The 17,063-nt window shown below is 37.6% G+C and overlaps 1 protein-coding gene across 1 annotated transcript in view; it reads left to right on the top strand.

The window, feature by feature from the left end:
- Positions 1 to 17,063, top strand: part of LOC137402519 (mucin-2-like) — a 65,469-nt gene that overhangs the window by 25,540 nt on the left and 22,866 nt on the right. The window contains exon 14 of the mRNA XM_068089020.1: positions 4,897 to 5,071. Within this exon, the coding sequence (XP_067945121.1) occupies positions 4,897 to 5,071 (175 nt within the window). The remainder of the gene's footprint in view (positions 1 to 4,896; positions 5,072 to 17,063) is intronic.

Here is a 17,063-nt window from a genome sequence, read left to right on the forward strand (position 1 = left end):
AGAAATTGGCTGGTGGCCCAGAGTCACTAGTAGAAATTGGCTGGTGGCCCAGAGTCACTAGTAGAAGTTGGTTGGTGGTACAGAGTCACTAGTAGAAATTGGCTGGTGGCACAGAGTCACTAGTAGAAATTGGCTGGTGGCCCAGAGTCACTAGTAGAAATTGGCTGGTGGCCCAGAGTCACTAGTAGAAGTTGGTTGGTGGTACAGAGTCATTAGTAGAGATTGGCTGGTGGCACATAGTCACTAGTGGAGATTGGCTGGTGGCACATAGTCACTAGTAGAAATTGGCTGGTGGTACAGAGCTAACTTTATTACATATATAGAATCTTTTGTTTCACATCATATTATATTTTAATCAACAGTATTATATTAAATTACTAATATGATATAATATAATTAATATAATATTATTATAAAGATTAATATAAATATAATAATATTTATAATAATCATATTTTACTAGAAATTCCCCTGTCATACAGCCCACGACCAAAGTCATATTGGAAAAAAGAAAGGGTACTGATGGTTGAGAAATGCAATATTATCAGTCAAATGGCACTGCATTGCAATAGGATAACTGCAATGGTAACTGTAATGTACTGGGTGTTATTATGTACAACAAACAGTAATAATGAAAGGCAAAGATTACATGTTTATATCTCTTCCCCTGCAATAGTAGAAATGCAATATTAGAAGTAAAATGCACTGATATTATTAGAATAATCAATATTATTAATATAATAGTAATAATAGAAAACCAATGCACAATTTTGTTTACATTTCAAAACGTCATAGCTAACAATATCAAAAAGTTGTGATATTTATATAGATTTTTAGAAAATCTATTTAACAAAACTATTTAGAAAAAATAATAACAGTAACATATTGCCCATCATCGATGTTGTTAGTGTGACTATAACACTTCAATAGTCATCTAAACTTATAATTAAATACTGTAATAATCTCATACGAATCGTTAGGAAAAAATGCCATCGTCATTTCCTTTACTTTCACTGCTTTGGACATCAGTTAGAATACCAAAGTTCAAAAGTGTCCAAAATGTCAGTTACTTTGAAATCGGCAAAAAAGAAACGATTATCTTTCAGTATTTCTACGTTAATTACAAAAACTTTCGGCAAGTTGCCAATGCTATAGACTGGTGAAATGTGCACATTATTTTTTCGTGAAATGCGTACGACTTAATGGTTCTATTCTCTGTTGCTCAGCGTTTCGTTTGCCGGTCTTAATTTTGATAAAAATAAGGCTTGGCAAGTTTTAATAACAATTTTTGACCAAATTAATCTTGTCTATTTGTGTGCAATCCGATCAGATGGGTAAGATTTAAGATATTGCCGACAATTTACAAAGACTTAGTAACATATTTGAATAGGTTTTTATGTGTTTTATATCGTTATTATACTTAAACGACTCGATTGAAAAATGGTTAAATTTGTTGATGAGATTTCGGTACAAGGGTTTGCGACGTTGTTGTTGAATAATTTTCGTGAGTTGTGTGCACACGCATTTATCCTAAAACTCTCAAACATTCGCTTTGCTCGTGTTAGGCCATGGGATTATATGATTATTATACAACATTTATACATGATAAAACTGTAATATAATAATCATATCATAAAATATGATTATTATATTACATTATATTAAATTCATCAGTCAAATTGTTTATATTATATTTAATTAGTGACATTAGTAGCATTACACTATATTAAATACACTAGTACCATGTCATGTCTCAATACACCAGTAACATGTCATGTCTCAATTCACTAGTAATATGTCATGTCTCAATTCACTAGTAACATGTCATGTCTCAATTCACCAGTAACATGTCATGTCTCAATTCACTAGTAATATGTCATGTCTCAATTCACTAGTAATATGTCATATCTCAATTCACTAGTAACATGTCATGTCTCAATTCACTAGTAACATGTCATGTCTCAATACACTAGTACCATGTCATGTCTCAATACACCAGTAACATGTCATGTCTCAATTCACTAGTAGCATGTCATGTCTCAATTCACTAGTAACATGTCATGTCTCAATTCACTAGTAACATGTCATGTCTCAATTCACTAGTAACATATCATATTTCAATTCATCAGTAGTCTCCGTCAAGCTAAGCTATTATAAAACATAACTCAGTGCTGGTCAAAGTATGTAGCTTGTTATACAGAAATGGATTCATTGCTTGGAACAAAGCCTTTGCTCATCTGATAAGAAACCTAGTGTCTCAGTCTTTACCATTGCAATACCCATGTGTCTCTTTTACAGCTCAAGGAATTATCTCCTCCTGATCATAACACTGGTTCTATAGATTTAGTTGTGACAACTTCAACCATAGGGTTTAGCTGACTTCTTATCAGCATGCTGCCAATACTCAAGTACTTCCTTCTTGAGATTATTAATGTTCTTGGACTCTTTTAAATGTCCTTATTACTCATACCTTGTCTTTTAGACGGACCTGGAGAACTTCCTAATGGAGTAACTAGACACATCAATACACTCTGGCTATAAATGGTTCACTCCCATTGCAGTTGTCTCATTTGCATACTCGAGAAATTGAACAACAGCATTTAGTTAATGACTATGATATATCTGTGACATGAGTTTTAGTACTCCTGTAGGTAAGAGTGGACAGCATTCAACATGTCGAGTAAAGGCTGACTCGTCTTTGCTTGGCAACATACCATTTTCTGCACTTTTTATGGAGGAATCATGGACCCACCCATTTATTCGTAACGTTATCAAATCATCGTCACCCTTGCCCCTGTTGGTCTTTCCTCATATAGTGTTTTGTAAATATTTGAGTTCAAACAAGCAGCCTGGAAAAAGGGTACATGCAAAGAAGCTGTATCAAACCTGTTTTGCGGTATTATTAAACAAATACATTAGGGTTTCTTATCATCATGCTATTAGCTTGTATCTGGATTACCTGAGTGATTTATCAATGCAAAGCTGTGAAACCATTTCCTTCATAGCTTAGCTTCCTTGGGCATTTACCAGCAGGCAGTGGTACTGTCGTCTTCAGCTACCTTGGCTTGCAACGTCTGCTTACCTCTTGTCTAGATCCACGCATCCGCCTATTTATACAAGTCGAAAGAGTCTCAAGCACCTGTCTTACATTGTCAGAACTGTCATGTCTAACTCTCTTGTGTCTATTTTTCTAATAATCTTGACACTTTGTTTGGCAACATATGCAGGTAGGAAATTTACCTCAGTCTTTGCTTATCATAAACTGCCTTCATGGATTTCTGATTGGTTGTTTTAATTAAATTATTGTCTAAAAGCTGAGCTTGAACCGGTTGCTGACCTGCCTTTGATTAAAGATTGTTGATATAATTATGTTGCCTGTAGTGTGTAGTGGCTATTGTTGACCTTTTTAAAATTCAAACAGCATAGAAGGTCAAAATGACAAAATTGGGCCTAAACTCTTGAGATGTAACCAAAAAAAGATATGAAATGAAATATTTTGCTTTGACATTATAACAGGTTACTTTAGTGTGGTCTAAGTAGCTGATATGGTAAAGTGTTTGACTATCATTTTATTAAAGAAGTTCAAACCTGCTCTCAGCTGAAGTGACGATTGATACTGTTATACAGCAGAAAATGGCTAGCAATCTTCACTGTAATCACAGCCCTCTCCGTCTTTCAGACTGTCCACAACCAACTAAAAGCATTAAAAAAATAGATTGCACCACATAGGAATTGAACACTGGTATTCGTGTGCACAGATTCAAAGCCAATCGTTCTACCTCTAAACCACCTTGCCATACTTTAGATTAATTGTGCCTATAATCATTACACATGATGATCTTTCACAGAGTATGGGATGCAAGAATCATAGTTCATATTAATTTGTCTCAGTGTTTATTCATTGCTGCCAGACTAAGACTATGGAATTATGGGATATAATATTAGTTAGACAAACTAGTGCGTAAAATAATACTCTTGTTTTAATAATAGAAAGGAGGACAGACAACTCAAAAAAAATGATTTTACTTGCCATTTAACCAAGCAACTAACCTGCTTAGGATCGTCAACACAGACAATTTATATAGCCTCAGAAACAGGTTTTTGTTAGCCTGTCTTGGCAAACTGTTGTTTTTGTGGAGTTTTCCCCGACGAGCGAAGCGAGCAAAACAACAGCTTGTCACAATAAGCACTGCACCTCATGCATCAGATGCACTGAAAGGGAGTTGTTCTCTTCCGTCTATGCTGGTTGGCTGCGATGTTATGTTGGTCGCTCCATTAGTAATCAACGGATTTAGCCCAAAAATCTATGTAGAAAAAAGTGAGAGAAAAAAGTCTTTGCGGTAAACTTTAGCAGTACTTAAGAACAAAACAAATTAAAAATAAAATCAATAAGAACAAACAAAACTGACTGATACAAAAATAGAAATAAAACTGACTGAGCGCACGAATAACAACATGTTTAGTTGCTGTTGTTGCCTAAGTTCTCAAGTTCTACTAAAGTTTGCCGCAGAGACTGGTCTCTGGTTAGTCGTTTATATCTTTTTTCTACATAAATCTTGGGGCTAAATCCGTTATGATTACCGATAGAGCAACCGACATAACATCGCAGCCAATCCGCATAGACGGAAGAGAACAACTCCCTATAAGTGCATCTGATGCATCAGGTGCAGTGCGTATTGTGACAAGCTGTTGTTTTGTTTGCTCCGCTCGACGGGGGACGCCAACTCCGCAAAAACAACAGTTTGTCAGGACAGGCTAGGTATCTGTTTAAGTAGGTCTAACAACATTTCTATTGTTGTAACTGCCAACTTGCCTTGACTGATCATCTGCATATTTAGGGAGCATTTCTATTCCTGTGGCTACCAACTTACCTTGACAGACCATCTGCATATTTAGGGGGTACTTCCTTCTGATGTCATTGAACATGCATTGGTTACATTTCCTTGTGTAGGTACCGACTGCAATGGAGAGGTTTGTGCTGATGAAGCTCAGTGCAAGTACTCTCCAGATACATATTCATTTTACTGTGAGTGTGAGGAAGGATTTAGTGGTAATGGGACTACGTGCCAAGGTAAGATAACTCCCATTTTACTTCTATTTATGCGTAGTTTATGAACTATATACAGTTCTAATATGTATGTGATGGACTATATACAGTTATGATATGTATGTGATGGACTATAATAATATACATCTATGATATGTATGTGATGGACTATATACAGCTATGACATGTATGTGATGGACTATATACAGTTATGATATGTATGTGATGGACTATAATAATATACATCTATGATATGTATGTGATGGACTATATACAGTTATAATATGTATGTGATGGACTATAATAATATACATCTATGATATGTATGTGATAGACTATATACAGTTCTAATATGTATGTGATGGACTATATACAGTTATGATATGTATGTAATGGACTATAATAATATACATCTATGATATGTATGTAATGGACTATATACAGCTACTAGCTGTGCTACCCGGCGTTGCTCGGGTAATAAAAAGGTCTTTCGTCAGAAAATTGATTTTTACTTAACATATAACAACATTTGCCATTCTAACTTTCAAACTGCATATCATGAGAAAAGTTGTGATGGATAGCTTCTGATGTAACAGCAACCTTTTTTTATAGACACACACCTCTATGCAATAAGTGTTATTATTGATTCAACATATTCAGGATTTTTATTTTGCTTTCTCAGTTCGTATTAATTGTATCATTACCGAATCACCGAATGATATTTTATTGTAATCGTAAGAAACTGACTTAATTTAGCTATTACTTGTTAATTTTTCACATTTATATCTAAACCATTTTATAGTTGTTTTTTTTTTTAAATTTATTTGACCTGCTTAAAACATTTTCTTCTTGATATGAAGTTTGAAAGTGATAGTGGTTTGACAAAAATTAAAAACCTTTACAGTAGTTTTTACTTTCTTTTAAGTTATTTCAACTACACAAAACACTTTTCTCATGATTTCTAGTTAACAAGTTAGAATGGCAAATGTTGTTACATGTTTAATACAAATTAATTTTTTGTGCAGACATTTTTATTACCAGTATCGTCGTATTCAGAGTTTTTATGGATAGCTTCTGGTGGAACAGTAACCTTTTCTATACACACACTTCTATGCAAGAATTGTTATTAATAATTCTACATATTCAGCCTTTTAATAACGATCAAAAATGATATTGCTCAATCGAATAGACGATTTTATTACAGTAATAATATTATATGTCTCTTTTAAGAGCAAAAAACCAGCTAACTTTTCAAACCAAAATCTAACAGTCCTCTTTATTAGTAGAATGACTCGACATTACGTTCTTATTCAAACTCACCAATCACATCGATTGATGGAAAACTAGCCATTGCAGTCCAATAATCTAAATGTCTATAAAATTCTACATATACTATGTAAAAAATAATATTTATGGGAAACAGTAGGACACATCTTAATAACGAAAAAGACTAACTACAAAATGTTACTACGAGAAAAAGTAACAACAACAAAAACGGAAAAAATATTACTTAAATAACTTTAACAGCTAGTGCTTGATTGGAGCAGATAGATTATTCTGATAAACAATTATGAACATAAATAAATCCTTCGAACATGTGAACAGTAAAAAATAAACTTGTTAATTGTTCATTGCATACAGGTGTCAGGGTTGGAAAATTTGAAAGTTTGCAGAAAGCAGCAATCATGCTAAAATTGGCATCATGGATATTGTAATGCTAGAACAAAAGCGTGATAAATTGCCAAGTTAGGAATACATCAATATTGGAAGCTATGACAGATCAGCGTGTCAGACTGCGGAGATAGTATTGCATCAGTTATGGAAGTGATGACAGGACAGCATGAAAAACCTGCCAAGCTAACAGCATCCGTGTTGGAAGCCTTGCTGCAACAACGCGTTACTTGTCAAAATAATGTATAAGTAAATTGTTTGACAGGTAACGCCGCCATAGGAAACATGGAAAAACTTAGAGAAATGGCAATCTCTTCCCGCTGCTACAAAAAGAGTAGTAAATGATGTATTACCCCTATGCTCTCATGTATCAAGCATAGAAGCCATCTAACCATTACAGTTGATGAGAGACATTAACAAGCTATGACTGTGTATGACTATATACGATGTCACCATTATGTATGAGGGAGAACAATACATCACAAGAAGTACCAAAGGTTATTCTACAGAGCAAACAACTTTGCAGCATGACAAGTGCAAGCAAGGACATACATACATCGAACCGTCGACCAGTAATAAATTAATCGAATATTTACAACACTTTCATAAATATAGCTTATAACATAATTTATTACAGATAATATGACTTTGTGGAATCATAATTATGATTCCACAAAGTGTATATAACTGTGCATGATTTTAGAGGTTTTGAAAAACAGAATTGATGTAATGAATATAGAATAGCATGAATTATGAATATCTTTTTTGCCTTATGTAAGATAGATTATTATAACTGTCTCAAGATGAATATTATAGCAAAATTCATTTTGTATAAATCAGCTAATGGCGGTTTTCAGGTTGTGGCCAATCTTGTACAAATTATTGACTTAGTTTAGTCCACGGGTGGGCGTATCGCATCGTCATGGAATTCTATGAGATGTCAGCTGTCAAGGCGTCAGATATCAAATGTCAGAAAGGAACGCTGGCTGACATCGAAGACACTAGAAATAGACATTACGAAAATGTTGTAAGAATCCAGTGACATTTGACACTTATCCGAGAATAAGTATATAAGGAGGAGCTGGCAGCGAGCCAAAACAGAGAGGATCTGGCAGCGAGCCAGAGCGCAACTGGCAGCGAGCCAGAAAAAACAGCTAGAAGTTGGCAGTGAGCCAAGCAGCAAAAAAGGCCGCTTAGAGAGAGGCTAATATAAGCCTTAGGAGCCTGCAGCAGACAGCCTGCAGAGGATCAACCCATTGAAGAGGAAACATACAGCAGAAACAATTTACCCAAAGAGGCAGGAAACCAGGAAACTACAAAGTCCTGAGAAAATAGAATTCGTTCAGCACCCTGCCAGCAGAAAGACCCTTGTCATTACACGCAGACACATGTAATTATTGAGCCTAGAAAGGCCATAACTAGTAGGTCTAATTATACAAGGCATTGTTATTTTTCTTTGGCTAGTTAGAATTGACAGAATTATTGTTATTTTTGACTTTCTGAAGAAAATAGAGTTTACAGACACTTGAAACAAATCACTGGTGTATTATTGTTAGTTATAGGATATTTGCTTACAGGCAGTAACTATTGTAGGCCTCACAATCTCAATACTACTTGTGAGCATTGATACTTGGGCTCATTATGGCAACAGCGCCATTACCTGTCAAAACAATTTCAAGGAGAACTATTATAGTAGTGTCCATCTCCATTAATTGAGTTGTTTCAAATTCGCTTCATAGCGGCAGTCTGATTTTTGTGGGGCAGAAGTGCCACTTTGTATGCGGTCAAAATTTGTCTTGGGAGAAATTGAACTTAAGGTCCAGAGGCTAACCATTAAACATAGAACCCATAATACCATTACACTCAGAGGAAACACATAAAAAAAATACATTTTACATTATTATTTGAGATAATAATGTAAAATGTATTGAAGAAGATTATTAAAAGATTAATTACAAATCATATTTCAAATTAAATATATATTATTAAATATCAGTTTCTCCCTTGACAAAGGTCAGTATTCCCTGGAGCGGCTGGGCAGCTGAGCCGCCCCAACTTTTTAGTAATTTTTAACGGCCAAGTACTAAGAATTGCTCTAACGGCTAAGTACTAAGAATTGCTCTAACGGCCAAGTACTAAGAATTGCTCTAACGGCCAAGTGCTAAGAATTGCTCTAACGGCTAAGGACTAAGAATTGCTCTAACGGCCAAGTACTAAGAATTGCTCTAACGGCCAAGTGCTAAGAATTGCTCTAACGGCTAAGTACTAAGAATTGCTCTAACGGCCAAGTACTAAGAATTGCTCTAACGGCTAAGTACTAAGAATTGCTCTAACGGCCAAGTACTAAGAATTGCTCTAACGGCCAAGTACTAAGAATTGCTCTAACGGCCAAGTACTAAGAATTGCTCTAACGGCCAAGTACTAAGAATTGCTCTAACGGCCAAGTACTAAGAATTGCTCTAACGGCCAAGTACTAAGAATTGCTCTAACGGCCAAGTACTAAGAATTGCTCTAACGGCCAAGTACTAAGAATTGCTCTAACGGCCAAGTACTAAGAATTGCTCTAACGGCCAAGGACTAAGAATTGCTCTAACGGCCAAGTACTAAGAATTGCTCTAACGGCCAAGTACTAAGAATTGCTCTAACGGCCAAATACTAAGAATTACTCTAACGGCTAAGGACTAAGAATTGCTCTAACGGCCAAGTGCTAAGAATTGCTCTAACGGCCAAGTACTAAGAATTGCTCTAACGGCCAAGTACTAAGAATTGCTCTAACGGCCAAATACTAAGAATTGCTCTAACGGCCAAGTACTAAGAATTGCTCTAACGGCTAAGTACTAACAATTGCTCTAACGGCCAAGTACTAAGAATTGCTCTAACGGCCAAGTGCTAAGAATTGCTCTAACGGCCAAGTACTAAGAATTGCTCTAACGGCCAAGTACTAAGAATTGCTCTAACGGCCAAGTACTAAGAATTGCTCTAACGGCCAAGTACTAAGAATTGCTCTAACGGCCAAGTACTAAGAATTGCTCTAACGGCCAAGTACTAAGAATTGCTCTAACGGCTAAGGACTAAGAAATGCTCTAACGGCCAAGTACTAAGAATTGCTCTAACGGCCAAGTACTAAGAATTGCTCTAACGGCTAAGGACTAAGAATTGCTCTAACGGCTAAGTACTAAGAATTGCTCTAACGGCCAAGTACTAAGAATTGCTCTAACGGCCAAGTACTAAGAATTGCTCTAACGGCCAAGTACTAAGAATTGCTCTAACGGCTAAGTACTAAGAATTGCTCTAACGGCCAAGTACTAAGAATTGCTCTAACGGCCAAGTGCTAAGAATTGCTCTAACGGCTAAGTACTAAGAAATGCTCTAACGGCCAAGTACTAAGAAATGCTCTAACGGCCAAGTACTAAGAATTGCTCTAACGGCCAAATACTAAGAATTGCTCTAACGGCCAAGTACTAAGAATTGCTCTAACGGCCAAGTACTAAGAATTGCTCTAACGGCTAAGTACTAAGAATTGCTCTAACGGCCAAGTACTAAGAATTGCTCTAACGGCTAAGTACTAAGAAATGCTCTAACGGCCAAGTACTAAGAATTGCTCTAACGGCTAAGTACTAAGAAATGCTCTAACGGCCAAGTACTAAGAATTGCTCTAACGGCCAAGTACTAAGAATTGCTCTAACGGCCAAGTACTAAGAATTGCTCTAACGGCCAAGTACTAAGAATTGCTCTAACGGCTAAGTACTAAGAATTGCTCTAACGGCTAAGTACTAAGAATTGCTCTAACGGCCAAATACTAAGAATTGCTCTAACGGCCAAGTACTAAGAATTGCTCTAACGGCCAAGTACTAAGAATTGCTCTAACGGCCAAGTGCTAAGAATTGCTCTAACGGCCAAGTACTAAGAAATGCTCTAACGGCCAAGTACTAAGAAATGCTCTAACGGCCAAGTACTAAGAATTGCTCTAACGGCCAAGTACTAAGAATTGCTCTAACGGCTAAGGACTAAGAATTGCTCTAACGGCTAAGTACTAAGAATTGCTCTAACGGCCAAGTACTAAGAATTGCTCTAACGGCCAAGTGCTAAGAATTGCTCTAACGGCTAAGTACTAAGAAATGCTCTAACGGCCAAGTACTAAGAAATGCTCTAACGGCCAAGTACTAAGAATTGCTCTAACGGCCAAATACTAAGAATTGCTCTAACGGCCAAGTGCTAAGAATTGCTCTAACGGCTAAGTACTAAGAAATGCTCTAACGGCCAAGTACTAAGAAATGCTCTAACGGCCAAGTACTAAGAATTGCTCTAACGGCCAAATACTAAGAATTGCTCTAACGGCCAAGTACTAAGAATTGCTCTAACGGCTAAGTACTAAGAAATGCTCTAACGGCCAAGTACTAAGAATTGCTCTAACGGCCAAGTACTAAGAATTGCTCTAACGGCTAAGTACTAAGAAATGCTCTAACGGCCAAGTACTAAGAATTGCTCTAACGGCTAAGTACTAAGAAATGCTCTAACGGCCAAGTACTAAGAATTGCTCTAACGGCCAAGTACTAAGAATTGCTCTAACGGCCAAGTACTAAGAATTGCTCTAACGGCCAAGTACTAAGAATTGCTCTAACGGCCAAATACTAAGAATTGCTCTAACGGCTAAGTACTAAGAATTGCTCTAACGGCTAAGTACTAAGAATTGCTCTAACGGCCAAGTACTAAGAATTGCTCTAACGGCCAAGTACTAAGAATTGCTCTAACGGCCAAGTACTAAGAATTGCTCTAACGGCTAAGGACTAAGAATTGCTCTAACGGCCAAGTACTAAGAATTGCTCTAACGGCCAATTACTAAGAATTGCTCTAACGGCCAAATACTAAGAATTGCTCTAACGGCCAAGTACTAAGAATTGCTCTAACGGCCAAGTACTAAGAATTGCTCTAACGGCCAAGTACTAAGAATTGCTCTAACGGCTAAGGACTAAGAATTGCTCTAACGGCTAAGTACTAAGAATTGCTCTAACGGCCAAGTACTAAGAATTGCTCTAACGGCCAAGTGCTAAGAATTGCTCTAACGGCCAAGTACTAAGAAATGCTCTAACGGCCAAGTACTAAGAAATGCTCTAACGGCCAAGTACTAAGAATTGCTCTAACGGCCAAGTACTAAGAATTGCTCTAACGGCTAAGGACTAAGAATTGCTCTAACGGCTAAGTACTAAGAATTGCTCTAACGGCCAAGTACTAAGAATTGCTCTAACGGCCAAGTGCTAAGAATTGCTCTAACGGCTAAGTACTAAGAAATGCTCTAACGGCCAAGTACTAAGAAATGCTCTAACGGCCAAGTACTAAGAATTGCTCTAACGGCCAAATACTAAGAATTGCTCTAACGGCCAAGTGCTAAGAATTGCTCTAACGGCTAAGTACTAAGAAATGCTCTAACGGCCAAGTACTAAGAAATGCTCTAACGGCCAAGTACTAAGAATTGCTCTAACGGCCAAATACTAAGAATTGCTCTAACGGCCAAGTACTAAGAATTGCTCTAACGGCTAAGTACTAAGAAATGCTCTAACGGCCAAGTACTAAGAATTGCTCTAACGGCCAAGTACTAAGAATTGCTCTAACGGCTAAGTACTAAGAAATGCTCTAACGGCCAAGTACTAAGAATTGCTCTAACGGCTAAGTACTAAGAAATGCTCTAACGGCCAAGTACTAAGAATTGCTCTAACGGCCAAGTACTAAGAATTGCTCTAACGGCCAAGTACTAAGAATTGTTCTAACGGCCAAGTACTAAGAATTGCTCTAACGGCCAAATACTAAGAATTGCTCTAACGGCTAAGTACTAAGAATTGCTCTAACGGCTAAGTACTAAGAATTGCTCTAACGGCCAAGTACTAAGAATTGCTCTAACGGCCAAGTACTAAGAATTGCTCTAACGGCCAAGTACTAAGAATTGCTCTAACGGCTAAGGACTAAGAATTGCTCTAACGGCCAAGTACTAAGAATTGCTCTAACGGCCAATTACTAAGAATTGCTCTAACGGCCAAGTACTAAGAATTGCTCTAACGGCTAAGGACTAAGAATTGCTCTAACGGCTAAGTACTAAGAATTGCTCTAACGGCCAAGTACTAAGAATTGCTCTAACGGCCAAGTGCTAAGAATTGCTCTAACGGCCAAGTACTAAGAAATGCTCTAACGGCCAAGTACTAAGAAATGCTCTAACGGCCAAGTACTAAGAATTGCTCTAACGGCCAAGTACTAAGAATTGCTCTAACGGCTAAGGACTAAGAATTGCTCTAACGGCTAAGTACTAAGAATTGCTCTAACGGCCAAGTACTAAGAATTGCTCTAACGGCCAAGTACTAAGAATTGCTCTAACGGCTAAGGACTAAGAATTGCTCTAACGGCCAAGTACTAAGAATTGCTCTACCGGCCAATTACTAAGAATTGCTCTAACGGCCAAATACTAAGAATTGCTCTAACGGCCAAGTACTAAGAATTGCTCTAACGGCCAAGTACTAAGAATTGCTCTAACGGCCAAGTACTAAGAATTGCTCTAACGGCCAAGTGCTAAGAATTGCTCAAATGGCCAAGTACTAAGAATTGCTCTAACGGCCAAGTACTAAGAATTGCTCTAACGGCCAAGTACTAAGAATTGCTCTAACGGCCAAGTGCTAAGAACTGCTCTAACGGCCAAGTACTAAGAATTGCTCTAACGGCCAAGTACTAAGAATTGCTCTAACGGCCAAGTACTAAGAATTGCTCTAACGGCCAAGTGCTAAGAATTGCTCTAACGGCTAAGTACTAAGAATTGCTCTAACGGCCAATTACTAAGAATTGCTCTAACGGCCAAATACTAAGAATTGCTCTAACGGCCAAGTACTAAGAATTGCTCTAACGGCCAAGTACTAAGAATTGCTCTAACGGCCAAGTACTAAGAATTGCTCTAACGGCTAAGGACTAAGAATTGCTCTAACGGCCAAGTACTAAGAATTGCTCTAACGGCCAAGTACTAAGAATTGCTCTAACGGCTAAGGACTAAGAATTGCTCTAACGGCTAAGTACTAAGAATTGCTCTAACGGCCAAGTACTAAGAATTGCTCTAACGGCCAAGTACTAAGAATTGCTCTAACGGCTAAGGACTAAGAATTGCTCTAACGGCCAAGTACTAAGAATTGCTCTACCGGCCAATTACTAAGAATTGCTCTAACGGCCAAATACTAAGAATTGCTCTAACGGCCAAGTACTAAGAATTGCTCTAACGGCCAAGTACTAAGAATTGCTCTAACGGCCAAGTACTAAGAATTGCTCTAACGGCCAAGTGCTAAGAATTGCTCAAATGGCCAAGTACTAAGAATTGCTCTAACGGCCAAGTACTAAGAATTGTTCTAACGGCCAAGTACTAAGAATTGCTCTAACGGCCAAATACTAAGAATTGCTCTAACGGCTAAGTACTAAGAATTGCTCTAACGGCTAAGTACTAAGAATTGCTCTAACGGCCAAGTACTAAGAATTGCTCTAACGGCCAAGTACTAAGAATTGCTCTAACGGCCAAGTACTAAGAATTGCTCTAACGGCTAAGGACTAAGAATTGCTCTAACGGCCAAGTACTAAGAATTGCTCTAACGGCCAATTACTAAGAATTGCTCTAACGGCCAAGTACTAAGAATTGCTCTAACGGCTAAGGACTAAGAATTGCTCTAACGGCTAAGTACTAAGAATTGCTCTAACGGCCAAGTACTAAGAATTGCTCTAACGGCCAAGTGCTAAGAATTGCTCTAACGGCCAAGTACTAAGAAATGCTCTAACGGCCAAGTACTAAGAAATGCTCTAACGGCCAAGTACTAAGAATTGCTCTAACGGCCAAGTACTAAGAATTGCTCTAACGGCTAAGGACTAAGAATTGCTCTAACGGCTAAGTACTAAGAATTGCTCTAACGGCCAAGTACTAAGAATTGCTCTAACGGCCAAGTACTAAGAATTGCTCTAACGGCTAAGGACTAAGAATTGCTCTAACGGCCAAGTACTAAGAATTGCTCTACCGGCCAATTACTAAGAATTGCTCTAACGGCCAAATACTAAGAATTGCTCTAACGGCCAAGTACTAAGAATTGCTCTAACGGCCAAGTACTAAGAATTGCTCTAACGGCCAAGTACTAAGAATTGCTCTAACGGCCAAGTGCTAAGAATTGCTCAAATGGCCAAGTACTAAGAATTGCTCTAACGGCCAAGTACTAAGAATTGCTCTAACGGCCAAGTACTAAGAATTGCTCTAACGGCCAAGTGCTAAGAACTGCTCTAACGGCCAAGTACTAAGAATTGCTCTAACGGCCAAGTACTAAGAATTGCTCTAACGGCTAAATACTAAGAAATGCTCTAACGGCCAAGTGCTAAGAATTGCTCTAACGGCCAAGTACTAAGAATTGCTCTAACGGCCAAGTACTAAGAATTGCTCTAACGGCCAAGTACTAAGAATTGCTCTAACGGCTAAGTACTAAGAATTGCTCTAACGGCCAAGTACTAAGAATTGCTCTAACGGCCAAGTACTAAGAATTGCTCTAACGGCTAAGTACTAAGAATTGCTCTAACGGCCAAGTACTAAGAATTGCTCTAACGGCCAAGTACTAAGAATTGCTCTAACGGCCAAGTACTAAGAATTGCTCTAACGGCCAAGTACTAAGAATTGCTCTAACGGCCAAGTACTAAGAATTGCTCTAACGGCCAAGTACTAAGAATTGCTCTAACGGCCAAGTACTAAGAATTGCTCTAACGGCCAAGTACTAAGAATTGCTCTAACGGCCAAGTACTAAGAATTGCTCTAACGGCCAAGTACTAAGAATTGCTCTAACGGCCAAGTACTAAGAATTGCTCTAACGGCCAAGTACTAAGAATTGCTCTAACGGCCAAGTACTAAGAATTGCTCTAACGGCTAAGTACTAAGAATTGCTCTAACGGCCAAGTACTAAGAATTGCTCTAACGGCTAAGGACTAAGAATTGCTCTAATGGCTAAGTACTAGAAATTGCAGTCTAAGCTCATTCACTTGGATTTTTCAGCTACTAATTGCGAGCGCTAGTTGTGCTCTCGTGCAACTAGCGATGAGGCTCACTAATCTAGTATTGGTTTTGCCTGCCACTAATGCAGTGAATGAGAGATACTTTTCTGCATTGAAGCAAATCAAAACAGCGATGAGGAGCACCATCGGACAGGCTCGTCTAAATAATCTTTTAATAATACACATATATAAAGATGTTGAAATACATGCAGATACAGAATCAGTTGTGAAATATTTCTGCCATGGACACGTTGACAGAATAAAAGCTATTGCAATAAAGAAGTAATAGCTCTTGTTCTTTCAAGTTTTTTTTACAGAAATCTGTATTTTCATGAGTTTTATATCGTTCGTTGAATAAAGAAAAGTTTTGCCTACCATGAACCATAAGCAATATATTTATGTAGATTTCGATGCTTACAATTGATTGCATTTATGCATACTGTGAGGGTTGTTCATGTTTAAAAGGTCCAGAGCTCCGGGGCGCTGATCTGTACCCCGTTGAAGAGGGGGAATAACACCGCCCCCTAAACCCCCAAGTGTTCATCACTAGTTGCCTAACATTTGCAGCCCTACCTTGTAACCAGGGAATACAGGTCTGATCACATACAAATTTTCTACAAATCCCGTTAATTATGTCTATCGTCTTTTCTTCAGTCTAGTGTAAATGAAGCATATGGAGTTGCGCTCTCACGACTCTTTGTAAGATCATTACTCATTTTATAATTTCGCTCGTTAGAATAACTAGCGATTCTCTTAGGTTTGCTACAAAAGCAACGCAATAGAAATTTTTTAACGCGGTTCTATTAACTTTCTCATCGCATGAAAGTTTTGCTCTGCTAAAAAATTGTTTGAACGCTAATATTGACTAGTTCAGCAGTTCAGAAGAAGAGTTGAGGCCAAAAGATGTTGTGGAAGGTCATGGACAACTAAAAATGTTCATTCCATCGAAAGCAACAATCAGAACACAGCTATCCGATCACACGATGAAAATACTGTTTTAAAACGTAAATTTTTGTTTCTGTTTGTAGTTGTAAGTATAATTCGTTTATGTCACGTGTTCTTGAATATATATTTGTATCATTTGATAGATTATTGTTGTATAACTTATAAATATGCAGATTTATTGCATGTTAATCAATAGCAGTTTTGCTGCTGTCTTAACACAGCTTACAATGGATCGATGCTTATAGCTCGACTTCTATTGCTCATAAAAAGCTAGTTTTGGCTGCAAACTGTAGGAAACATATCAGTAAATGCAATGAGCTTTTGTTCAGCAATGTTAACTATAGATATAAAAAAAAATATG

This window comes from Watersipora subatra, chromosome 8, assembly GCF_963576615.1.
Source record: "Watersipora subatra chromosome 8, tzWatSuba1.1, whole genome shotgun sequence".
NCBI lineage: Eukaryota > Metazoa > Bryozoa > Gymnolaemata > Cheilostomatida > Watersiporidae > Watersipora > Watersipora subatra.